Source organism: Sparus aurata, chromosome 8 (assembly GCF_900880675.1).
Source record: "Sparus aurata chromosome 8, fSpaAur1.1, whole genome shotgun sequence".
Lineage (NCBI taxonomy): Eukaryota > Metazoa > Chordata > Actinopteri > Spariformes > Sparidae > Sparus > Sparus aurata.
This window is the reverse complement of record NC_044194.1, coordinates 9656019-9682003: the sequence shown is the minus strand read 5'-3', so window position 1 is coordinate 9682003 and position 25985 is coordinate 9656019. Positions and strand designations below refer to the sequence as shown.

Below are 25985 nucleotides of genomic sequence, written 5' to 3'. Positions count from 1 at the left end.
AAAAGAAATCACAAACTCACACTCAAACTGTATATATTTTAATAAAGACGTTTTCATTGAGCCAAATTAAATTAATAAACAAATAAAAAATATATATATTTGTTTTGGCTTCATCACTATACACTAGTAGTCATAGAAGTGCAGATAAAACCAACTCATCAGCTGCTCTACTTAAACCAGAAACATACAGATTGCGCCTTTTTGAACAAGTATTTTATCTTTTCTTTACATGTATGAATGGTTCATTCTCTCAAGAGCACATCTCTACTGTAACCTTGCTAATCAAGCAGATTTATATTCCTCAGTAAGCTAACTAGTCATCATGAGCAGTAGGAACAAAAAAACAAAAAACAAAAAAATCAGAGAAACACAATGACAGGACTTCCTTCCAGTTAAACTGAGGACTTCCCGCATATTTCTGGAACTGCCCTTCCCAAGAACAACTGAATCTGAGAGGAATAGATTTTAATGAGGATTTGTAAACGCCTCTTTAGCCTTTAGGTGTCATTTCTCCATAATCATGTGTTTCAAATATTACATTCTTTGAATTACGGTTCAGTGAAGAAGAGGCATTATATGTTCCTGGAAATTACTGTGACACATTGTGCAAGACTGACAGTACCACTGACACTTCTCCTTATTACTGTTGAACTGTACAGATCCAACTGTCTGTTTCACACATGAAGTCCCTCAAGGCTTCACAAATGCTAGTTTCTACACTTATAGGGAGTTCAAAACACAGAAAAGCCTTCATATCTCAGCTCACTGCTGAGTCATCCAAATCTGTGTTGTCTATGTCTTCTTCTGACTCGACCTGTTGGACGGCATTTTCTTCCTGATTGAACTGGCAGGTTGTGTCGTTCTGCTCACCAGTTTCATCACTTCCTGCTGGAGGAACACACAAAAAACATTTACAGTTGTGGTGTGTAAAACTGTATAAAGATTTGTGTCACACTAATCACAAAAAATGCCACAAAAATGTAATTAGCTGTATTAGAAGAAAGAGGAGTAGCTGTTCTGGCTGACCTGTGCTGATTTCACCCTCTTTCTTTTCCGTGAGGAAGATTCGTTGCATCATCAGTTTCTTTGTAGTGTGGCACGTGTACTTCAGCTCTGGATCACTGCCTTCTTTTCCTGCAGACAAATGTAAAATACGACAATTAGCAAAACAAAGAAACAATCCCTCATGTATAACTGAAACCCAACCGTAAACAATAAGTGGTAATATGGAGAAGCTTACCTTTCTTTGGTCCCTCCTCAAACAGCACGCAAGTTCCCAAAGTGTCTTTGAAGAGGGAAATATAGCAATTAAGATTTCAGTTTAAAATGTTTATTGAGATCAAATCTATTACAGGAGTTTACTAAGGCTCATTTGTGTTTGCTTTATGAAAAGGGAGAGGAGAAGGGTGCCATTTAATTTAAAAGTGGGCACAATTAGTTACACCACACAAGTCTGCATGTTCCATGCTTACCTTCATATTCTCCTGCGAACACATACTGTCCAACCTGCATCATGGGCTTCTCACTGTCAATATCCTGGGGCACATGAGTAAAATATGATTCAGGGGGTGATGCAGTTAGAGACTTACATCGATACTGATGTCGTGCATGTTGGCCTGGCTTCTTCTCTTTTTTTACTACAAGGTGTTAACTTCAAACTCACCAGTATCTTACATGTTCCCCGACACTTTGACAGAAAGTCATTGTTGATTATACCAGAAAGCTCCACCACAACAAGCTGCTCCTAAACACAACACAAGACCAAAAATGGGTATTAGTTTTATAATTCAGTTATACATTTTTCTTAAGGTAAAATAAAGTGATCGGATTATAGTCAACTATGTCCATGCCAGGGCTCATGCACAATATTTTGGTCAGAAATTTAAACAATTATCTCAGGGATTTTTGCACGTTTACACCAAGAAACCGATATAAACACATGCTTAAACACACAAAAAAAAAAATTCAGTGGGAAGTTTGTCTTCCAAACTTCAATTTTAAAGGTTAAAATGAACACAGTAACTAATATTGAAGCTGAACCTGACGTCTTTCATAGATACCGTTAGTCCTACTGACCCCATCAGGACCTCAACTGCCCGCTAGCATGCTAGCCACATGAAGCTAACGCTGCAAACGCCTGTGCGCTGATGTGTTTTCGTACCTCCTCTTCCCATTCGTCGTCCATGTCGAAAGCCCTGAAACAAAGAGAGGTAATGCTAATTAATGTAACTGCTCCTTTCCTGTAGTTTTATCTACGCGACTCTCCCAACATGTTTTACTGAGTTACGTTTTGACAACTTCCGCGAATGTACGGTGTCCGTGAAGCCCTTTGTGTGTTTTTGCTGCCTGGTGAGTTCTCAGTTACGCGCTCCGGCCATTGAGGGGCGCTGTTGCTCAGTTTTACAAGCATGTTTTGCAGTTAAGCCATTTAATGTGAGGAGGAAATACAGTCAAATGAATAGCAACCCACCCCACCTCCATCCCTCCACCCCTCCCTCCATCTATCCGTGCATCTATCTATCTGTTCATTATACTTATGGCCGAGTATGATTGCATCTAAATATTGGCTACCTGTAGGCACGCTCATCTACATCTAACATTAATGTTATTAATGTTCTCCTGCAGGAGGGCCATAGCTGAGGTGGTAAGATGAGATGAGATGAAATGAGACGATACACTTTATTGATCCCCAAGGGGAAATTCATCCGTCAAAGGCAGAGGCAACAAAAAACAAGCAAGCACATCAAACGCACCCAAAAACAGAAAAAAGAGACGGTCACACAAACAGGAGGCCAGATGAGAAAACCGACAAATTATTATCAAAGCGCACGACGAGGAGAAAAATATCAAGCACAAAAGCAAACCATGTAGCTCGGTGTGTGTGTGTGGGGGGCGTCTGGGGGAGAAGATTGGTTTTTCATGTTTTTTCTTTGCTGGGACTGCAGTTATTAAACAAAAGTGAATCTGGAGGTTTTTCTGTAAGGTGAGATGGAGGTAGGTCAGTACCTGAACAAACCTATTTCTGATACACACACATCAAAGGCAGAAATCCACCTCAAAGTCTGTCATTACATAATTATTTCTAACCCTGAGGTGGAAAGTAAAATTTTAAATAATTAAAACCTGGATCTTGGTGGACATATAATTTATGAGGTAAAGATTTTTTACGATTCATCAAAGAGGTTTTATGAGTTTTATGAAAGGGTGGTGAATTTTCTGCAGCATTTAAACTGTTTACACCATTTAATTCTGGCAAACAAGGTGTAGCCTATCAATTTTAAATCAAGCAAATGTTGTGGTGCAGCTTCTAGAGAACAGGGCTTCAATTCTTCATCAACAGAATAATAAACCTCCTGAGTGGTGAAATAATTTCAGTTACCTCCTTTTTGTTTAAAATATTTATATATTTTTTGGCCTTCTGTTCTGTTAAGGTATCATCCATGCAATTGATACATTTAGGACAGTTGCTATTTTTGAAATATAATGTGCTTTTAACATTACTGATCAATTGATCCTTATAGAAAACTTGGGGTCAGAGATCAGGGTCAGCTGAGGGGCAGCACCCACGGAGCTGGCTCGGATTTGTCATCTTGCTCACGACTTCTGTAGCGAGGATGCTGCTTCACACCGCGTCCTCCAGTTGAAGGGCCATTCTACTAAAAAACCTCTTATGAAAAACACGACCGCCGTGACAAATAGAAACGTGAAAAATGAATTTAATGTATTTGCGCAAATCTACAAGGTTGACTCTCAACTGTCGGCAGTGCCTTCCACACGCATACATTGTGTCACACATGTCATTACATGCCCGTTATTCAATAAATATTCTGACATATTTACATTTTTGCATTTTGTTTCGAAAGGAACCATGGCTCCTCTTCCAGAAACACAAAGTCTAATAGACTGATAGATCAAATTGTAGTAATACTGAACCTGTTAAACTCATTTTATTACAAAAGTCAATAAGATGGCGTTGGAACAGTAACAGTGCTATCCACAGATTCAGAAAATGGAGCCTTGGGAAGACGGGGGTTTAATGCGTTGATGTCTTTATGCTCCGGCTGGACTTTCAAATATCTGCATTTCCTACTGCAATTTGGTGATGACAGTAAATAGCAGACTCTGCGCTGAAAGCTCAAAAAAGGACAAAGTGTAAAAACATCCAGGCTTCCTCACCATTAACAGTATTTTTATTCTGTTTTTAAGAAAGAGACTGCTGTGTTTTAGGTCTTTTGCAGGGCACACGGGAAAGGAAAATATTTAAACGTTATTTTAAAAATACAATATTTAACATATATATATTTTTTTACTATTATATTTTTATTTTGCATTAATGCCGTTATAAAACAAGGTCGACACATGTGTTTTCCTCCCACGACAGCGTCCGCCCCGCTGCCGTAGAGAAAGGCAGGTAACGCTTTCGCAGGCGGTAAATACCTGTATAAATGTAAAGCAGGGTGATGCTGAAGGAGCCTCACCCTCAGACAGACGGGGGGAGAAAAACAACATTTTGAATCAGAATCAGGCAAACCAAATTAAAGGGGGTGCAAATCCCCCATGTGCCTTCTCCCTCCCCATTTCTGGCCTATCATCTATCTCTGGACCATGTCATGTCGACCAGCCCACAAGTTACTATGACAACGGCTCAAGGGGAAGCACTTGCTAGGGAGGTTATTGCCTCCTTGGGGATGTAAGAAAGACAGGGGGAATGTGAGCAGAGACAAAGATGGAGGGACTTATAGACACCGAAAAGACCTAAATGAAGGGAGAGGTCAAGTTGGAGTGTGTTGGCACGGAAGCGTGTTTGTGGGTATAAAGGCTGGTTTACATTAGTAATCATGCAGATGTAGACACAGTGTGTAAATCAGAGATGTCCCATTGAAGCTTTGGATGTGGGGTACAAAGTTTTCTCCGCTCCTGGACAAGGCCTTAGCCTCTCCTGCACATGATGTATTACACTTTCTGCTCAGTGCCATACCCTGGGGCAGAAAAGGGCGGGGGCAAGGGAGGGAGTGACATTAAGGACCCTCCAAGGTGTCAGATGGGTCCCTAGCTTCCCCCACATTTTGTCATATAAATGTCATAAAGACAAGTTTGGAGTTGAGGAGCTTTCGGCTCTCCCTCTGCCTGGGGGGTATCGCAGTGGTTAATTGCCCCATTAGCACTGACAGGGTAAATTGGTGGAAGGGCTAACTATATATTACAGTGAAAACAACAACCCCTGGCAAACACCTGAGGGCATGGAAAGCATGGCGCGTTTTACAGTGTGGCCCATGCATGCGAGAGTGTGAGTGGGTGTGTGTGTAATATGTGAATGTAAATGCGCGCACACACACGAGAGCTTTGATATTTGTAAAATATTGGAATTCTATATTTATCACTACGGAAATGAACTTGCAGTGTCAGTCATGGGGGAGCGTACCCTCTTATATCTGAACTCTCTCAACGCGTACACACAAAATAGATCCGGACAATGATTCTCTGTTATTCTATTCTGTTCTGTAAAAACATGACTTTATCTGAGGGCTGTAAAAAAAACAAAAAACCCATGACTTTATCACAGGTCTGCTGCGTGGGATGGTGCATTTCCCTGTATTTCAACGGTGAACCACAAACACGCAGACATATTCCTCGCAGGCAGGCACAGACATCAAATGTGTGGGTGTTCACCTGCCTTTTCATTGTTTTAAATGTTGCAAATAAAATCCAATTGCAAATTTGAATGCAAATCAAAAAATTTACATCAATGGCCGGCGATGCAAATAACATGAAGCGTCTGGATATGAGGGAGATGTGAAAGCATTGTATTGCTGCGTCACAGCACCAGAGTGTAAACTTAAAGATCTATTGTCTGTGGTGAAAAACTAATTGGCTGAAAAATTGATTTAAAATCAAAGCAAAATTCTCAGAGCCCAATCTTTTTTTTTTTTTTATGTTTTTTTCTTCAACATCTGTTCACATCTGTTTACAAGTTATTGTTTTATATGTAATATACTATATGGACACGTGATATGTTGTGATCACCCTGCAGTTCACAGGATAAACAAATCAAACAGCAAATTAAGCAGCAAATATTTTGCTTCAATGAACATTTGAAGATTTTTCTTCAGATTCTAAGACATAAACAGGGACGCACGCGCACGCTCGCACGCACGTCAGTCACACCTTGCTAAATGGAATAACATTACCATTATATCACCACTCACTGCCAATTGTCTTTTTTGCTCATAAAACCACATTAAATCGTCGCCGCGCTCGCTGCAGCCATTACAGCAGCAGAAAAACATCCATGTGGGCACGAAGACGACACAACAGGCGCTGATTTATGTTTGTGATAACCTGCAATCTCTGCTTGGTGGCATGTGCCACACACACACGCACACACACACACACACACGCACACACAAGCCCTTTAAACGTTTTCAAATCGTAAAATAATTATTGGATGTTCTGCACGCGCAGGTCAAACCACCTGGCTCTTAATTGAATGGCCGATGCATCGATTCTTTACTTATTTATAGACGCACAATGCAAGAATATAATCAAACCGAGCCAGATTAAAAATGTCAGTGCTTTCAAAACCAACAGAACGAAATATCATTAATATTCATGTTCTATTCCGATATGGCCTTGTAGTGCGGGTGTTTCACGCAACGCTGAGCTGATAGTAACCTTACTGCAGTTAATGCTACAGCCCGTTTCACCTCCTGTGGTAACACTGTAACATTTCTATATTTATTTTCCACGTTTCCATCAGATTTTTTGCTGTAATATTGTATCTTTGATATCTTTTCTAAATGTATATTTATACAATTCTTAAATAAGGACGGGGTCAGCTGTGACAATCAGAGCGTGATAAAGTAAAAAAAAAGGTACTATTTGATCTTACAAATAAATGCAGTCTTCACCTTCTAAAATATGGACGATCGACAGATTGCACCTCCAGCGTGAAATTCACAATAGTACCTATTATCATAACAATAGAGCCGAGTGGCGAGGATGGGACGGCCGGAGCAGAAAAAGCCACTAAAGGTCCTCCGTGATGACAAACACAGAAATGGACACATCAATTCACGCTTCAATATTATTTTTTTTGTTTTTGTTTTTTCCAAAGTGAGAGAACTGACCAGCAGAGCAGTGCCCGAAACCTCCAGACCTGCTGCCTGAGTCCAAGCACAATCACAGGTGCAATGTGTCATTTCATGAACACATTTACCTTTTTCTTTTTGTTCTTTTTGTTCCTTTTTTCGTCTTCAGATCTCTTTGTTAAAGACGAATATTTGTCTGTTAAAATCTGTCGATCACAGATTGCAACTTCTCCAAAGCAGACAGGATATAACACAGGAATTTAAATATTTCATGGTAAGAAAAAAAAGAGAGAAAAGGATTTAAATCTGGGATACACGCCTGCTTATGTGCTTGATATCAGACAGAAAGTAAATATATTATTCCTGAAACAATCCTCCGGGGCCTTGCTGTGTGCCTCTAGTCCTCAACAGTGACTCCCGGTGATAATGTCGCATTTTGTTGCAGATTTTCTGGCATCATAATGTTCCTATGACAAGACTTTAGGGATTAAATATCCGTGTTTTCTTTTTTGTGTGTGTCAATACTGACTTTATTTTTGACATTTTTCTACTTCGCGGTATTTGAATGTGTTTTTAATGCAATCAATGATTTTTCTGCGATATTATTTTCTCTTTTCATTTTTCACATCAGATGTTATTTTTCTTATATTTCCGCCTAAAATCCATTTTTGAAAATATTCCACCCTCAATCTTCTCTCCGCGTTTAAAATCCATCATTTCAGATGTAATTTCTCGCACTTTTTTTTTTTTTTTTTTATTATTTTTCTTTTCCCCCCTTGTCTTCTCGATGCGTCCCCTGTAGCCTCTCCCCCTTGCCTGCCTCCCTCCCTCTCTTCTCCCTCCCCTCTCTCTCTCTCTCTCTCTCTCTCTCTCTCTCTCTCTCTCGCGGAATCCTATTGATCCAAACGGGCTAATTAGCGGTGTCTGCGCAATTACGCACATGCGCACTGGGCGTAATCTCAGCCATTTTTTGAAGGAAACTAATTAGCAGGAATAAAGAGCCAAGTGTTTTTCCCCCCACAGTGATCAGAACTCATTCTACCTCTGGAGCTCGCACAAACCCCTCCGTCCCCCATTCTTCTGTTTACTACAGCCTATATGTAGCTTTAATTACACTGTTGTTTGGTGACAACTTGGACCCCGCTGCTCTCTCTCTCCCTCTCCCCGGTTTTTTCCTCCTGGCTCCGTAAAAACGCAGAGGATCATTCATAAGGAATGAGTGGGCTCTCTATACCGATTGTTTCCTGGACTACTACACATTCAGCGTACGGAGCTTTGTACCAGAGCCGCTGCAGAAATGTAAGTCTGCCATTTGTTTACGATATTAAAGGGACCGGGTGGGTTTTTAGGAAGCAGCCCCGGCTACCAGGGGGAAGGCGGAGGGTGTTTGTGTCAGTGTGCAGCCCCGCTTATTCGCACGAAATCGAGCTTTTTGTGTCGATCGGCTCGCGCGTTGAGTCACCTGTTACTGGTTAGTGGACGGCGATCACTCTTTTGGTGTCGCCGGATCGGAGTGTGGTACGGTGCGATCCACTGTAAACAAAGGCTCGAAGTAGTCTGCAGGCAGAGTGTCGGCCAGCGGGGCTTGACAACACAGACTCAGACGGGGAGTGAACTTCGAGTATAGTCGCTTAACCCGTCCGGTTATTCTCTCGAAGCCTGGTGTGCCCCCCCCCACCCACTCCTCACAATGATGCAAAAAAACACAGCTTAGTGCAGTTTACCTTGAGACTGGTGTGTGTGCTGGTGTGTTGGATCCGGCGGGTTCCTCCTGCGTTCAAAACACCATCCGAACTGTGTTTATCCGGAATCCTTTAATGACAAACAAAATGCATTTTTCCTAAAGTATAGCTCACACAACTCTTCTCCCTGTGTCTCTCTCTGTCCCCCCCCCTCTCACACACACACACACCCCCACACCCCTGTCTCTCCTTTCTCTCTTTTCTTAACACACACACACACACACACACACACACACACACACACACGCCAGACTATAGAGATGCAAGCAAAAACACTTTATGTTGTATATTTGCAAATCTGCATCGTGCACACCTGGTAACAAACACATATCTAATATATATCTAATATGCATGACACATTTCAGGTGTTTCTGTGTGTTTGTGTGTGTGTGTGTGCCTGACATTATCAGAATCAGTTTGCAGTGAACAACAGGATGTACCCACATTAACACACACATTCTGTAGATGTGCACGCACACACACACACACACACAAACACACACGTTGTTAAATGATGGTTTCCCGCACTTGTGATCGATAGAGAGCCAGGAATGTTTGTATAAATAGTTACATTGCCGATAGAGCCAGGTTATTGATTGCAGTGTAAATGAAAATCTTTATCAGATTAGAGACTGTTCTCAGCTGCTGGCAGCCAGGCTCAGCCCCCTCAGCGCTCCTCCAACGGGACAGTGGACAGCTGCAGTGGGCAAGGGTCTGTGGCCTGTGACATAAACACAGTACATTAAAGCACTATCAGAGTGCCGATATGAGCCATATATCTTTAAGGTGCAGAGAGGGGAGAGGGGGGTGGCTACAGGACGGAGAGGGAGAGAGGGAGAGAGGGTGTTTAAGGAGGAGGAGGAGGAGGGGGCTGGCTGGTTGAAGGAGAAGGTGAAAGGGTACATTAAGGTCTCTCCTTGATTAAAAAAGGTCAGTAATGAGATTGCGGGACACACACAGACTGAGAAAGATGTATCTGTCTAATCTGGCATCCATCTGTCAGTCAGAGACAGAAGAGGAGGAGGAGAGGTGCGATTTATTTTTTAGGAAGTCTCCGTCGTGATGCATCATTGTGCTTGTGATTCATAATCTTTGAGGAACCTCGTAGCTCAATTTCTAAAATTGTTTAATCATCAACTTGAATTTTTTACAGTCAGCCATGTTTGATTAAATGCCACAGCCCTCTGCTAGTTTCACTAAAATCATTTTTTTTTTCGGTTCTAGAGCAAAGTATATGCTGTCGTAGAATATGGAGATTTTTTTTTAAATAACTGTTTTAAAATGCAACATTTTTAACTGTATGTTATTACACTAGTGTTATTGCAAAAATAAATTCATTATTTAAATGTACATTGTTGCTTTAGTGTTAACAGTGTGTGTATGGGTGTGTTTTATAATGTGCAAGACTTATAGGGACACAATAATAGACACATACAAAGAGGAGAGGTCAAAATATTATACTGCACTGTAACATCACAAACTCAAAGATCAACACAGATTTCAGTCAACACCCTTCTGAAATCTCAACAAAAACTGTACGAGCTTCACATCAGTATTTGTTGTATTTTTGGACGAAATTAGATTAACCCAGTTATCTATGATATTGTGTCCATCCCATGTGTTATAAATTGTCCCGTGCCAAACGGAGACTCCTACGTCTCACATAATATCTCTGTCCTAATCCACAACAAAAGATGTCGAGATGGATACAGTGGCTTTAAAAACTGTTCTTTTATCCGCTTTTATCTAAGTGTGGCAATTTAGTGGAAGCCCTTTAGCTCAGAAGCGTTCAGTTCTTTATTTAATCCTATCCCCTGAGGAATATCATAGACCTCCTGCGTAGTCTTTACCCGCATTCCTCTACCTAGTTTAGCGCTGATGCTATTGATTTTCCCATTAAGGGCTAACGCTAACCCCTGAGTAACCAGCCTCTGTATTGCGCACTGTGAAGGCAGTATTGAACAGATGCTATCCAGGGACTGCAATCAATTGCCTCCACTGTTATGCAATACTATTTACATGACTCATGTATTTCATTTTCTCCTCTTTTCCCTTCACTCTTCTCTCTGTCCTTCTCTCTCCTTCTCTTCCTCTGTATCTCAAACACACAGGTGGGGAAGTAATGCGTGGCAGCTGTAGCCTCTGGTATGGACAGCGGTGAGGGAGGAGGAGGGGATGGAGGGGGAGGAGAGGAGAGAGATGCTGACCTCAGTCCCCAGGCTTTATCTCTTCCTCTCCTGACCCTGGCGGTCATTCCTGAGCAAGGGTCATCCTCTCATACCTCAGCCATGGCCCCTGCCAAAGAGCCCCTGACCCTGCCTCAGCAGCAGGAGGAGGAGGGCGCAGAGGGGTCCCAGGCTAGAGACGAGACCCAGGGAGGGGAGCAGAATGAAGGAGGCCGACATTCACAGGAGAATGGAGCGTGTCAAAAGCAGGGGATGAAGGAAGACTTCGGGGAGGGATGTTTGTCAAGGCAAAGGGAGGAAGAAGGGGAGGCGCATGTAGGTGTGGGAGAGGTGTCAGTTACAGCGGGCCTCCGAGCAGCCCTTAGCAGCAGCAGAGGCGGAGAGGAGGAGAAGGAAGAGGAGGAGGCCATCTCAAACCAAAGCCAAACCAAATCCAAATGTTCTTTATTACCTCAACAGAGCCAGCACAGCTCTTCTTCCAGCACTGCAAAGGCCAGTGGCACACTCGACAGCAAAATAGCCGCCTCTCCAAAGCCCTCCCCCACTCCTTCCACCTCTCCAAAGCCCTCCCCTTTTCTTTCCGCCTCTCCAAAGCACTTCACTTGTCCGTCCTCCTCTTCTGCCCTGCTGAGCGAGACAGAGGTAAAAGACATTAAGGGAGATCAGGGCTGGATTTCTGGGTTTCCTCAGAGCTTTAAATCCCAGCAGTCTACTCTGGCTTTTCCAGTGGCAGGTACGGAGCCTGCCAGTACACCTGCTGAGGATGATGGGCCGGCAGGGGTTCCTCACTCTTCCATTTCGAATGGAGATGGTGCCAAAGCTCCAGAACCAAATGACAGCCAGCTATACACAGAGGTGGATGATGAGGGAGACAAAGATGGGGAACAGAAAGAAGCTGTCCTTAAAAACCTCAACCAAGACCTCTCTCCTAATTCCCTAACTAGTCACATGACCATAATGCACTCACGCAATTCCTGCAAGACGCTGAAATGCCCCAAGTGTAACTGGCACTATAAGTCTCAGCATACACTGCAAGTCCACATGAAAGAGAAACATCCAGAGACGGGAGGCCAGTGTGTGTGCAGCGCCTCTGGGGGAAAGTGTGTTTGTGGTGGTGCAACACGAGACGTGTGTGGATATTGCAGTTCGGGGAAACCCCATCCTCGCTTGGCCCGCGGTGAAACCTACGCCTGTGGCTACAAGCCCTACCGCTGCGAGGTGTGTGACTATGCTACCTCGTCGAAAGGCAACCTCAGCATACACATGCAGTCGGATAAACACCTTAATAACGTTCAGAATGGGGGACACTCGAATGGTCACATGCACACCACTCACATTACCAACAATAGCAGCTCCTCCAACGGTCACGCAGTGGAAGAGCCCACATACAAGCTCCCACTCGCTCTTCCCACGCCTGCCGCCCAGCCCGCCAAGCTCACACCACCTGCACACACTCACTCTCATGGTAAGCGGTGGCGGTGTGATGTGTGCGACTACGAGACCAGCATTGCCCGCAACCTGCGCATACACACCACCAGCGAGAAACACACACATAACATGCTACGGCTCCAGAGAGGTTACTATCTGTCTCACTGCAGGAGCATTGCGCCGCAGCTTAAACATCTACAAAACACAGGTGAGTACTTCGTCACGTCTTCTCGCCGCGAACCAACATAAAAGTTTGAAAAAAAAAAAAGAATCCTAACTGGGTGTCTTCTCTGTCTTTTAGGCGCCGAGCTCTCCTTGAACATGCGACTGACCACCCAACAAGTCGCAGAACAGCCAGTCACCCTTGGGTCTACACTGACTCCATCTCCCTCCCCCTCTCCCTCTCCCCCTCCAGCCCCATCTATGTCCCCCACAGGACCCCTCTCCCAGGGTGTGTTTCAATGCCTTGTCTGCTCCTGCTTTTCGTCCGACAGCTTAGAGTCTGTGGAGCAGCACCTGAACGCCCCTCGCTCTCTGGCCCAGTCCGAGTGGTGCTCCCTGGTCGCTGGCGGCTGCCACTGCAGGCTGTGTGGCTACACCACCCCGCTGAGGGCTAACTTCTCACTGCACTGCCAGACTGACAGACACCGCACCCGCTACCAGCTCGCCGCTCACCTCCAGGAGGGTGGTGACAGGGGTCAGGAGGGGGCAGCTCTTATTGCTAAGGGCAACCCCGTCCAGCTGAGGTGCAACCTGTGTGATTACGTGACCAGCAGTCTGGAGAAGCTACGAGGACATTCCCTCAGTTCCCACCATGAGGCCAGTGTCCGGGTGTACAGAGTCAGTATAATTTCAATAACAATCCCTGAAAGCAGCTTCGAAACAAAAACGTATTTAGCAATTGATAGTAACCAAATAATAATTTTCTTGCTTTCTCTCCTTTCTGCCTCGTTATTTTTAGTTCTTGCAGCAGTATGATGGTGAGGTTGATGGAGGTTCGTGGCTGTTCCATTGTCTCCTATGCAACCACTCCTCCTCTTCTAAAATCCAAGTACTGAAACACAGTCAAACCCCAACCCATCAGCAGAGGGAGGGGCTACTACAGCTGCAGCCAATGGGCGGAGAGGAGCTGGCAGCCATTTTTACCATCAGGAAAAGCCCTGACAGTGACACAGGTGCAAATATGAGCTGTGCGGCTGTATTTGATTTCATGCTGCATGTGCTCGCTGACATCAGAGAGCAGACGGCGCGATTAAGATGAAAAGAGTGAGAAAATGAGTAATGGCTGTCGCTGAGATATTGATCGAGTAAATTGATTAGTCGATACACATCCTTGTTATATCCCCAATAACCCTTGACAACGGCTAACTAGCACCTGCTAATCAATGGACCAATACAAATCCCCGAGACAAGAATGGGGGAGGTGGAGGCCAGTCGCCAGTCTGTGGAAGATAAAAGACTGACTCTACCCAGTCTGGAGTGCTGGCACATTATATGAAAATGAGTAGTTCAACACTTCAGTTTTGAATTAAGTGTATCCCGTGATTTGTCATGTACAGATTAAGACTTATCGAGGTGAACTGATGTGTTGTAAGTCCATATTAACTCTACTCCACCTCTGAGGAGAATCTAATGGAGAATCAATACCTGATCAATAGTGTATGGAGGCAAGCAAGAAGAATGAAGTGTGGTCCAAAGACACTGGTCTTTTTGAAGGATGCTATCCAGAGAATTATATAAACTACAATTAGCCTGATAGTTTGTACGAAGCACAGTGTTTGTGTAACCTAATTATCCGTCTTGTGCCCTCCCAGGAGAGCTCAGTGAGGATATGGAAACTTCCAGTGAGACCACCGCTGGTCCTTTGGACACAACCAAAGACTCATGTAACTTGGGGGTGAAGCAGATCTCTGAGGAGAAAGGTATGGATGCTTCTACTTGCAAAACAATTCAACACATATTATAGGGGCTGTGCAATTAATCGGAATATTACTGAAATCACAACATGGTCGAGTAGAAAAGAGAGAAGAGACTGCGAGACAAAGAGAGACTGCGATTTTTTTGATAAAGGGAAAATGTGCCAAAACAGCATTATAATGGAGTACTGTAGTGCTGCGAGATGCTCTGGACAATAAATCTTTTTATCGAGATGGAAGATTAACATGATTGATTTGTACAGACCACAACAAATGTCACATCATGATTATAATCGTATTTTCTCTTTCTTGTGGGTGAAAATGAAAAATGCGATGCACAAATGATCCCTCGCGCTGCTCCTGAATCATATCTCAATTGTTATGTCTGTCAAAAATAACCGCAGTATGATTTTTTTTTTTTTTTTTTTTTACCATATTATACGTCCCTAATGTAATTTTTTTCTGAACAGGAGAAACTAGGGAGGAGGAACGAGAAAAGAAGGAGTCATCGCCCCCAGTCAAGCGTCCATCCTCTCGATGTGAGGAAATGGAAAACTCCATCTCAACCAAACGCCCCAGAATACACCAGCAAAATGAGAACCAGCAGGTGAGCAGTCGACACTTAATAATTCAGGTCTGTACATGTGACTATAAAATGTAACAGCAGACACAATTAGGAGACCTGGCAGGTGCTCGTGTAATCCCACAAACCTGCGGACATCTTATGCTCTCTTGCGGCTTCATAATTCTCTTTTTTTCTCACTTCCCTTCCTCTCCCTCCACTCTCTCAGACTGTCCAGTGCCCTTTGTGCCAGGTTAAAGTCCCATACATGAACCTTCAACAGCATCTCACACATGTGCACAGTGTGGCGCAGGACTGTGTGGACAAGCTCATCAGCACAGTAAGTGCATGCAAGTGTGTATTTGTTGTATTTGCGTTCGTCAGGAAGCAAAAAGAAAATGAGAAGGGGAAGCGATGGGGGATGGGGGAGAGCGAAATGTAGGGAGACAATTCCATTAAGAAGGCACCAGAGAGAAAGGCAGCGCTTTTTTTAATGCATGTTTAAGTAGCTCCCCGCTATCATCTTTGATGCAGCCGTACATTCTGTGTATGTGTATGCGCGTCTTTTAGAGTGGAAGAGAGAGGGTTTGACTGAGTGAGTGAGGGAAAAGCCAGTCTTTCTATAATGCATGTTTAAGTAGCCCTCTATTACCAGAAGTGCAGTCAAGCTAAAAAGGGGCCCCCATGCTTTTTACTGTGTCTCTCCAACTAACAAAGACTGGTCATCTATCCACATCACCATCCTCCATCTCCCTGGCCCGTATGCTAAGTGGCCTTTGTCTCTTGTGCTCTTCGCCTCCACTTGACTGACTGCTTTTCACCCTTTCTCCCCTCTGCTGTCCCTTTCTCCCCCCTCTAGCAACTCCTATCATTTCTATTCAGCAATCTCTGTCCCTGCCCCTCCCTTTCTGTCTCTCCCAAGCTCTCTCTCAATTTCTTATGCGTTACCCCTCCCTTACTTGCTCTCTCTCCCTCCGAAGCAGTTTTTTTTTGTTCATTGCCCCATACTTCCTCCCTCCCTCTCCCTGCTCCCTCTCTTTTTCATATTCTACAACCCCCCCTCCCGCACCATCGTCCTCCCTCCTTCCCCTCCCACCCCTCCCTCACTCTCTCTGATAGTAATTGAGGTTCATTAATTCAGACTGAGGTGATGATGGCCATTATGTACCTTGCTTTCCAATTACGCTCTCTAGATTAAGCCTGACCTTCAGTTTTCTCTGCAGTGTGTATGTGTGTGTGTGTGTCTGTGTGGTTGTTCCTCTCTCTCTCTCTTATGAAGCTGTTACGCAGAGAAAACTCTTGTCATGTAAATCTCATCTTTAGCTGTCCGTCCTTTCCTTAGGGTAGCTAGCTGTTCGCGTAGATATAGTATTTGCTCTCGGTGCTTGAAGCTGTGGAGATGGAGGTTTCTATATGAAGAATGATTTTAAATAAATTCATTATTCAGCTCAGTAAAGTTTTATTAAACCCTTGGGGCATGTTGGAGGGTGTCGTAGGAGCTGAAGGGCAGACCCACATATCTCCATATACACTTATTACCAAATTGATGTGCCTCTCTGTCTGCACTGCTGTGCAGGCAGGTGCAAGATGTAGCGATACACTTACAAATTCACACTTTAATGTTTTATGATATTAGAAGAGTGTGTGCAGGCACTCTTATGTTTATACATCTCGATATTTGCTTGCTTTTATGCTGTACAATTAAACATGTTTTATTCATAATGTTGGATTAAGAAAATATGGTAATATCCAACATTTCTTTTAGTCTGAATTGGTAAAATAACACTTGATTGTAACTGGCAATAAAAACCTCAAACTGACAGACAATCACTTTTTCTTTTCCTGCAGGTCACACTTTCCATGGAACAACCGCAGCCTGAGCTGCAGATGGCTCCACAGACAGAGTTGCACACAGATGATACTCAGAAAAATAAAAACACCAAGAATAACAATGCAAATTGTTCCCCTCCTGCTGATTCCATTGCCTCACCTGATTCACAGAACAACAAAGGTTGGTGTATCATGCATGATCAAATTGACCACATTTTAGATGATAATTAGAGAATCTTAAATTACAGAACCATTTCATGGTCATTTGTTCAAAACACATTGTCTTGTTGTCGTAATATTATTGTTCCATCATTCAGTCACTATTTTTCTTATATTTTGCAGGCATTTTAGAGGAGAACACTGAGGGAGATGTAGCCGCACCCAAAGATGTCACAGCTCTACTCACCCCACCCCTGGAAGACAACACCACTCACCCTTCCAATGGCAGACTGGCTCCTCAGTCCCCAACTCAGATCCCCCCCTCTTCCCCGCCCACCTCCTCACCCAGCGATCCCCCTCCTCTTTCTGATCGCCATGGTTACCGGTTCCGTTGCAGCAGGTGCAGCCTGGCGTTCCCAACTCAGGAGAAGCTCCAGCTGCACTGGCAGTACCATGCCATGAGAGCGGCGACAGAGTGCCCCCTCTGTTCCAGACAATGCCGCAGTCAGGAGGCCCTGCAGAGACACATGCAGAACACACACTCACAGCTGGACAACACGCAGGGGCAGAATACACTATTACCACCCCATACAGCGCAATACATGGAGCACAATAAGAGTTCAGTCCAGCAAGATTTTAGTTTATCACCACAAGTGGGTCAAGAAGCAGGAGAAGATGAGGATGAAGAGATAGAGGAAGAAACCCTGGTCATGGAAGGAAAGGAGGAAGAAAAAGAAGAAGTTCAATTTAAAGACAAGGACATGGTTAATGAAGTTGATGAAGGTGAGGAGGATTTACCTGAGCCGGAGAAAGGGCCACATGAGGAGATTGTATCAGAACCTAGTTCCAGCTCTCTTGTCAAAAAGAGCTCTAACCCCACAATGGACCGCTATTTAGATCCAACTAGGCCCTATAAATGCACCATATGCTCTGAATCTTTTACCCAGAAAACCATTCTTCTCGTCCACTATAATTCTGTGTCCCATCTCCACCGGGCCAGGCGAGCCTTGCAGGACTCTGGCACAGGTGTTGCTGCCCCTGAGGCTCCCCGTGGCCCAGATTCTAGGCCCTATCGCTGCCGATTGTGTGGAGTGGGCTACAGCCAGAGCTCCACACTGGACATACATCTTCGCTCTGTCCTTCACCAGACTAGAGCTCGTGCTGCCCAGAACTCAGCTCCACAGACCCCAGCATCAAGTGCAGCTGCTTCAGCCTCTGTCCCCACTACTGCTACCCAGGCTGCTACCACCAGAGAAGAAACATCCAAAGGTTTTTCTTTTACCAAGAGGTCAGATTTAAACTCCTCAACCTCTTTGCTTTTAGGCTTAACAGCCGAGGCCCAGCCAGCTCTCTCTAACCAAAATGACAGCCAGCAGGCTAAAAAGCGAGTGGCAGAGCTTCTAGCATCAAGAAACCAGCTAATGTTAATTCAACAGCAGCAGTTAGCCCAAGCCCAGGCACAAGCCCAAGCTCAGTTACAACAAACAGCTCTGCTCCAGTCCCAACTGATGCAGCACCTTCCCTACGGGACAGAAAATCTCCTCAAACAACACTTCTCCCTGACACCAGACAGCTTGTTCTCTCTGCAGCAGCAACTTCTTCTGCCCTTTTACTTGTCAGGAGACATGAAGCTGAACACAGAGTTAGCTGTTAAGAGCCCAGAACTAAGTCAGTTAATATCTATTAACACCATCCTAAAAGAGCAAGTGAAGGCAGAAGCTAAAAGGGAGTCTCGGCCCCAAATAGACGTGAAAGAAACACAGAGACAAAGTTCAAACCCAGATGTTAGTCAACTCAAAGATCGTGTGCAGCGTGAAGCCAAGGATGACCAGACAGAAAGAGTACATGATTTTAGTCTTAAGAAGGAAAAAGAAGAAATTCTTGTTCCTACCATTAAAAACGAGAGTCAACAGGAGGAAACCAATTCCTCCTCAGTTAATCTTGTTGGATTGCAGTGTCCTCCTCCCAGAGTGCCCTATGCTGCTGTAAACGGGGAGCCTCTCAGAGCCCTGCTGCAGAGTTATGGCTATGAGTTGGCACTGCAGTACATACAAAGTAGACACAGGCACCAGCAGCAGATATCAACTCCTATGATACCAGATAAACAAGAGTGCTCTGATATCAACAAGATGTGCTCAGAGGAGGAAAGAGGTGACTCTATTGGATTACAGGATGGAAAGATGGAAGGCTGTATGGATAACAAAGTAGCAGATGGAAAAGAAGATACAGAAGAGAAAAAGTGGAACAAAGATGAAGAATCAGCAGACAAAGGGAAAGTATGCTGTGGAAAGGGAGAAAAGTGTAGAGACTGCGGAAAGTTTTTCTCTGATGCCTTGATTCTAAAAAGCCACAAAGAGTACATTCACAGGATGCTGTTTCCCACTGCTACACTTGAGAGGTTTTCCAGAGAATACAGGCTGCAGTATGACCAGATGTACCCCCTCACACAGCCGAAACCTGGGGAGAATTCAACTGCTTGCCCCCAAGCTGCAACCCCAACCCCATCTTTGGAATCAGAACCAACACCAGAACCAGTTAAGCCTCAAGTTACAACCCTTGCACCCTCACCTGTGTCCTCAGTTTCCGACCCCATAACCAAAACATGCCCTCCAGGTATAGACCCAACACCAACTGCCCCCGAACCTTCTCCTCCTTGTCCATCTCAACCTCAAGATTTGTCACAACAAGAGGCACCCATCCCAATCACATCTGCCACAGCTACTTCTCATACCACATCCCCAGCTAATTCCATACCTCTTACCTTGCCTATGCTTTCTCTTCCCATGGCCCAGCTTCCGTTACCCCCTCTGACATTGCCTAAGCTTCCCCTACCCCCAATTCCTTTCCCCATGGACCTACCCCTCCTCTCTCCAGTTGTGATGCAGTCTGTGGCTCTCCAGCAACCTTGGTTAGACTCAAGTGTGAACCCTGAGCTGGCAAAACTCTACCAATCTCAACTCAACTCAGCACTGCTCGGTCAACAGCCACAGCTTAGTCCAGCTATGCTAGCCCAGCAACCCCAGCTCAGCCCAGCTCTGCAAGGTCAGCCTCCACAGCTCAGTCCTACACTGCAGGCTCAAACATCCCAAACCAGCAACCAAACAGGTCAGCAACCCCAAGTCAACCCAACAATACTTGAACAACAGGGTAAGAGAACCAGAACCCGGATCTCCGAGGAACAACTCACTGTTCTGAGGAAACACTTTGATATTAACACCCTTCCCAGCGATGAAGAGATCAACAAGATGTCTGCACTATCTGGTCTGCCACATAAAGTCATCAAACACTGGTTCCGCAACACCCTATTTAAGGAACGTCAGCGAGACAAAGATTCCCCCTACAATTTTAATAACCCCCCAACCATATCCTTGGAGGAGTCTAGAGAGGAAGTAGCACAAAACCAGCCTCTAACACTTTCCCCCGGTTCACTGTCCCCAGGCCTTCCAGTAACAACCTCCCCACAGGCCCAGACAGTAGACCTCCAGAGAGGAGAGCCCCATAGGGGCAGACGCTCTTCCCGAACTCGCTTCACAGAGCAACAACTTGAAACTCTGCAGGGGGTCTTTGAGGCCACTCCTTACCCCAGAGAAGAAGAATATGACAGGCTGTCTGCTCTGTTGAGTCTCCCTAACAGGGTCATTGTCGTATGGTTCCAAAATGCTAGACAGAGAGCTCGCAAAAATCAAGACCGGGGATCAGATGATGGATTAGAGGGAAAGAACCAGCTTGACAACATTCACAGAGGGAGAAATGGCTACTTGAAGAATGATGATGATAATGAGGATAACGGCTATGGGGGTGAAGGTGATTCTCAGAATGAAAACTCCATGGATCTGAGGTATGAGTATTACACCAACCCTGAATCCCCTTCTCTTGATTCTTCCTCTCACTGCACAGACAGTGAGCATCCAGCAGTCAAAGGTGGACCACCGCTAGTTAATATGAAACAAGAAGATAAAACAAACTCTCCTGTGACTAGCAAGAGCCCAGCTCTTGTTGAAACTCTGCCAGATGCTGGCATTGAGTGTAAGGAAGTTGTTCAGGGCATGAAAACAGGATCCTCTCCAGAACTCAAGCCCAATCTGCGGCCTGAAAGTACTCCAGAAAGACCCCGGCCTCACTCTTCCTCTCCAAAAACAGAACCCAACATCTCGTCCATGGCTCATTCCAGCCAGGCGCATACAAAAAGCTCTTCTTCTGATCAAGCAATTGAAAATCCTGCTGATACATCACCAAGCATCCCTGCTGCTCCAGAGTCTGAGAGAAGCCACACTCGGCTGCCTGGTGCCAACTCCGGCCTATCCACTGAAACCCAGCCAAAAAAACAGGTCCAACCCCAAACCCAGGCTCAGTTCCAGTGCAGTCTCTGTCCGATGTCCTTGCCATCATTCCAGCTTTGGCAAGAGCATCAGACCAGGCATGTATTAGCAGCTCAGACCCAGGTCCAGTTTCTCCACTCTGGCTTCACAGATCGTACCTTGCCTTACATGATGCTCCACCCTAACCACACCCTGATGGCCAGCCAAATGCTTTCGGGTGCTATGTCCCAGATGCACCCCAACTCTACACATCCCATGATTTCACACTTAAACAGCATACAAATGAAGAACGCATTCTCCGATCACTCAAGCAATACCCTCACCAGTCTCTCTCAAAGTTCCCTGACACCTATGAAGCAGAATTCAAAGCTTATGTCAGAGACCAGTTTTGAAAGCCAAAGGGGCAGTAGAGAGGTTGAGGAGGAGCACCGAAGGGATAAACGTCAGAGAACCACAATCACCCCAGAACAACTGGAAGTGTTGTATCAGCGCTACAGCTTGGACTCTAATCCAACCAGAGGAGTCCTGGAAGGCATTGCACGTGATGTAGGCCTCACAAGACGTGTGGTTCAGGTACCTTATGGATGTTTATTGTACTTCAATTTGTGTGAATGTAATATTTTTGAGCGAGTGAGTGGAAAAGAAAAGCATATAAGGTGACATAATGCTTTTGTGTACCTCAATTTTTAAATATACTGGGTCTTTCATTCACAGGTCTGGTTTCAGAATACACGGGCCAGAGAGAGAAAAGGACAGTTTCGTTCAGCGGGGCCAGGATCCACCTTCAGCCTGGGTTTTAACCACCTGCGCTGCCCATTCTGCAGGGCTCTCTTCAAGGTAAAGAGTGCCCTGGACGCCCATATGAGGTCTCGTCACTGGGCTGAAGCTGAAAGAGCAGGCTACGCCCTGTCCATGAGCAATGGATCCAGTGGGCAGATGGGGATGGTCATGTCATCTCTCATGGACAGGCCAGGTCCATCTATCTCCTCCAACCCTATCTCAAACCATGGCTATCTCATCAGCAACAAAGATTTAACTGTGAAGCCACCTGTGACCTCTTTGTCTTCAACCACTGATATGAACAACCCAGACGAGGATGATGACTATGAGGAAGAAGATGATGAGTACCCATGTGAGGAGGGTTCCAGTATGGCAGACCAAGCTTCTCCTAGTCCTGAGGGATCTGGCGGACCGAGCTCAGATTGGGGTGACACACAAAGTCTGCAGCACCACCACCATCAGCAGCAGCGCCAAAGGACGCAGATGAGCCACTTCCAGATACTACAGCTCAGAGACTTCTACAGGAGCCACCGCACCCCCAACCGACACGAGTGTGAGGCGCTGGGCCAGGAGTTGGGACTGCCTCACCGCGTGGTGCAGGTAACATTTTCAAATATTCTTGAATTATAAAATAATAAGATGTAGCTCGATCTGCATTCATTGTGATTAAATAAGTCAAAGAGAGGCAAAGGCTAATGTTTATTCTTACACATTTATTTTTTTTTTGCAGGTGTGGTTCCAGAATGCCAGAGCCAAGGAGAAGAGGGCCAGAAGCCTGAGCTCTGACTCTGCAGAGAGGGAGCAGGCCGAGCTGTCTGCAGGAGCAGGGGAGAGAGACAGAGCTTAGAGAGGCAGACTACAGTCCTTTTGCGTCCTTTGACTCCGTTCTCCCCAAAACCTCTCCTGCACCTGCTGTCAACCTTTCAACATATACCCTGTCCGCTTTGCTGCCAAACCTGTAACCTGAACACCCCAAAGATGCAGAGCCACAGTGGCCCAAAGACAAACTCTCTCCCAACTGAAAGTCGGAGAGAGCCCAAACCAAGTCCACAGCTTTCCTCGTTTCATATTGTTCTTAAACTCTCTTTCCTGGTCTGTACTTTCTTGTTGTAAAGAGCTCCTCTCCCTATTCTGTCAGACACCTTACTACAACCAAACACCACCTTGATAAAACCAACCAGATGCCACAGAGGCCAAAGAGCATTCTCCAAGTATGTGACCTCACTGCCCAGCTAGACCTGCAGTCTACCTCTCAGTCTGCATGACAGACTCACAATGGGCCCTCCACCAGACAGTGCTAGATGACTAGCTGTGTAGCATGTAGTGCCAGTCTGTAAGAGGCTGGGAAAGAAATTGTCAAAGAGATTTTAGTGTAAATAGAGAGCTCCAAAAGATAAACTTGAAGAAAAACAAAGCAGTTAACAGTGGAAGAAAAAGAAGATGGAAAAAAAAAACAAAAAAACGGAAAATATCCTTGAAATAGACGGAGGTATTCGCATAGAGCTTTTGTAAAGACTGACTCAGATTCCAAAGCTCGTAACCAAAATTTTACATGTCTGTGGATTTAGTTTCAACATGTTTGTTTTCAGTAACAAACTGCAGAGCTGACGTCTGTACGGTGAATGGGTGAGATCTGCATCTGGCATATGTAAGCCGAGTACCAATGGACTGAAACGGTGCTTGGATGCAGCTCCACCCTCCACAAGCCAATGATGAGTCTTCTGTTGTACATGTACACCTTCTATGTTCCTTTAGTGGATAACCGCCCAAATAGCACAGAACGTAAAGGCCAGTTTGTCCTGTCCGGGCAAACTATTTTTTATAGCACTCAACCATTAAACTGTATATGAAAACTTTAACCAAACTCAAATTTACATTGTGTGTGTTTAGTAATAGTTTCTTAATATAAATCTTATGGATTGAGATAAACTGTCTTGCTTCGATATAATAGTGTCATGATTATGAAAAGATTATGACAGCTTTGATATGTTCAGGCAAGGTGACTTACTGCCTTTCCGTTCTATTTGAATATACCAATGGCTGACCAATGTTATGTGATTAATGTAAAGCTTTCTATGCTCAGGTCAACAGCTCAACACGGCACCACTTCAAATGTGATCTTAATACTATACTTTTCTGTTTTTAAAGCAGAAGAGGCATGGTTTAACCTTGGACTAAGTATTAAAAAAGATATCTACAAAAAACATCTCTGTATTTCAAAGATCTGAGCTTTTCACCTCTGAGTAATAGATTGTTACAAAAACCTTATCGAAACTAAAGTGTTTAATAGTGTGAGGGGTAAATGTACAGTATTTAGCTTTTGTATGGTTGACTCAAGACTTCATTGGATGATTGAGACATAGCTCCCTTTTCCACTTACAGATAGGGAGCTACTGCGCAAAGCTGAGAAAAACTTTGGATGTTATTGATGTTATTTTTGTACACTTAATTTATTTTCCCTCTTTCTCCTTCCCTACCTGCTTTCCTCGGTTTCTCTCTACCTTTCTTCCTGTGTTCATTTGCAACCAGTCCTTATTCTAACTGTAATAATGATAATATAACAATAATAGCTAAACAATAATTAATGCTTTAAGACAAAAATCCAAAGACGTGATAATACTTTAACCATATGACCTACAAAAATAAGCGCTACTGTTTACTTGACGATGTATTGCTGTTTTTAAAGAAGGAAGGAGTCCCTATATCTAAGCTACTGTTTTCTGCCTCTCATAAGCACACTGGAGACTGTAACCAAAACCCCAAACTAGAGCCATGGCAGTCTGTAATATAGCGGTTAAAGAGTTTTACTTCTCTTGAGAAATGTTGCAGTTTTTTTTTCTTCTTTTTTTACCATAGTGTTGAACTTCAGCCCTTAAGGATGTCCAGTTTGCTGCTAATGTACTGTAGTTTCTAACGATACTGTAGAAAGATGCATGCTCTGATCGCTTTACCACTAGGCTTTAATGACTACAAACTGTAATGATACCTGTGATGCTGTTGATAAACTGCGCCTCTCTTATTCTGTTGAAAACAAATGGATATGTGGGGCTCAATTCCATCAGGTTTGTTTTTCAGTATCTTATTAATTACCCCTACTCAGAAGACAAAAATGGCTTTCGTAATACCAGAATTATTTTTTCAAGCTTCCAGTTTCAGAGAAACCTGCCTGGGGCATTAAACTTCTCAATACTTATGGAGATACTGCATAGCTATTTGAAGGAGTTTAGTCCCAAACCTTCTACTGGTATGTTTTCAGTCTTTCTGTGTTACAATGTCTCTCGTCAGTTCGTCCAGCTGAAAACAGCTTTGCTGAACTCAAACTGACATCACAGCCAACTTTCCAAAGGATTTGGACTAACGCTGTCATGTTTTGTTCTTAAACTAACCAATGTTTACGACAATACCAATGAGCTTTTCTTCTGTACAGAAATGTGCATTCCAAATACCACAAAGGCAGTTTTTTGTATACTGATTATTTTCAAAGTTCATTTCTCTCATATTCTCTTGATCTTAGTGACTGTAAGATGTACATATTGGGGTCCTCTATGGTGAAGGGACTCTGTTATCCTTACTGTAGGTAAAAAAACTATTCTTTTCATTTTTTTCTGGATATGTTGTTGCCATAGTGATGACCAAAAAGATACCTGTGATGTGCACCTGTCCTTATGTCCTGCTCCAGTGGTTTAGTGTGTCTCTATACTCTCCTTCCCCTGGTTCTCCTCTACTGGTGTGTGTTTCTCTTCCTTCCCCTTCCCTTACTCCACTGAGCTAAATAAAGTCTGCTTTGGTGCATGCTCTGGTCTCATCCTTTTGGTCTAACCGAGAGAAGCCATTTTGTGACTGCTGTGGTATGCAAGGGTGTCTGCGTGTAATGTGTTTCATATTCCAGGTTGCATGTTATGTGTTGGTGTGTGTCTGGCTGGAAGGCTTTTGATGTGCAACGGTGTGTGTGTGTGTGTGTGTGTGTGTGTAACA

At 44.3% G+C, this 25985-nt stretch overlaps 2 protein-coding genes across 5 annotated transcripts; one reads left to right on the top strand and one right to left on the bottom strand.

Moving 5' to 3' along the window:
• Window positions 1-22: 22 nt before the first annotated feature.
• On the bottom strand, window positions 23-8978 carry gtf3c6 (general transcription factor IIIC, polypeptide 6, alpha). Of its 4 annotated transcripts, XM_030426115.1 has the most exons (7): window positions 8813-8978; window positions 2162-2195; window positions 1664-1744; window positions 1473-1536; window positions 1241-1285; window positions 1027-1134; window positions 23-888 (listed from the first exon to the last, which is right to left on the bottom strand). In XM_030426115.1, the coding sequence occupies exons 2-7, from the start codon at window positions 2183-2185 to the stop codon at window positions 758-760; spliced, it is 453 nt and encodes a 150-aa protein (XP_030281975.1). In that variant the 5' UTR covers window positions 2186-2195; window positions 8813-8978; the 3' UTR covers window positions 23-757. The 4 variants fall into 4 exon arrangements, with proteins under 4 accessions (XP_030281975.1, XP_030281976.1, XP_030281974.1 ...); XM_030426116.1 differs by lacking the exon at window positions 8813-8978 and having other exon boundaries at window positions 23-885; window positions 2162-2351; XM_030426114.1 differs by lacking the exon at window positions 8813-8978 and having other exon boundaries at window positions 2162-2345.
• LOC115586771 (zinc finger homeobox protein 3-like) lies at window positions 8008-25803 on the top strand. Its single transcript, XM_030426108.1, has 11 exons — window positions 8008-8387; window positions 10942-12652; window positions 12746-13284; window positions 13406-13619; window positions 14259-14366; window positions 14831-14967; window positions 15152-15262; window positions 16771-16933; window positions 17095-21803; window positions 21945-22610; window positions 22741-25803. Exons 2-11 carry the CDS (start codon window positions 10978-10980, stop codon window positions 22855-22857), a joined length of 8439 nt encoding a protein of 2812 aa, XP_030281968.1. The 5' UTR covers window positions 8008-8387; window positions 10942-10977; the 3' UTR covers window positions 22858-25803.
• Window positions 25804-25985: the final 182 nt, after the last annotated feature.

Coding starts and splice junctions, on each gene's coding strand:
- gtf3c6 (XM_030426115.1), bottom strand. CDS start 2,185: ATGGACGACGAATGGGAAGAGGAG. Junction 1,745..2,161: donor ACGACGAATGGGAAGAGGAG/GTACGAAAACAC, acceptor TGTTGTGTTTAG/GAGCAGCTTGTTGTGGTGGA. Junction 889..1,026: donor AGAGGGTGAAATCAGCACAG/GTCAGCCAGAAC, acceptor GTGTTCCTCCAG/CAGGAAGTGATGAAACTGGT.
- LOC115586771 (XM_030426108.1), top strand. CDS start 10,978: ATGGACAGCGGTGAGGGAGGAGGAGGGGATGGAGGGGGAGGAGAGGAG. Junction 14,968..15,151: donor AGCAAAATGAGAACCAGCAG/GTGAGCAGTCGA, acceptor CCACTCTCTCAG/ACTGTCCAGTGCCCTTTGTG. Junction 15,263..16,770: donor TGGACAAGCTCATCAGCACA/GTAAGTGCATGC, acceptor CTTTTCCTGCAG/GTCACACTTTCCATGGAACA.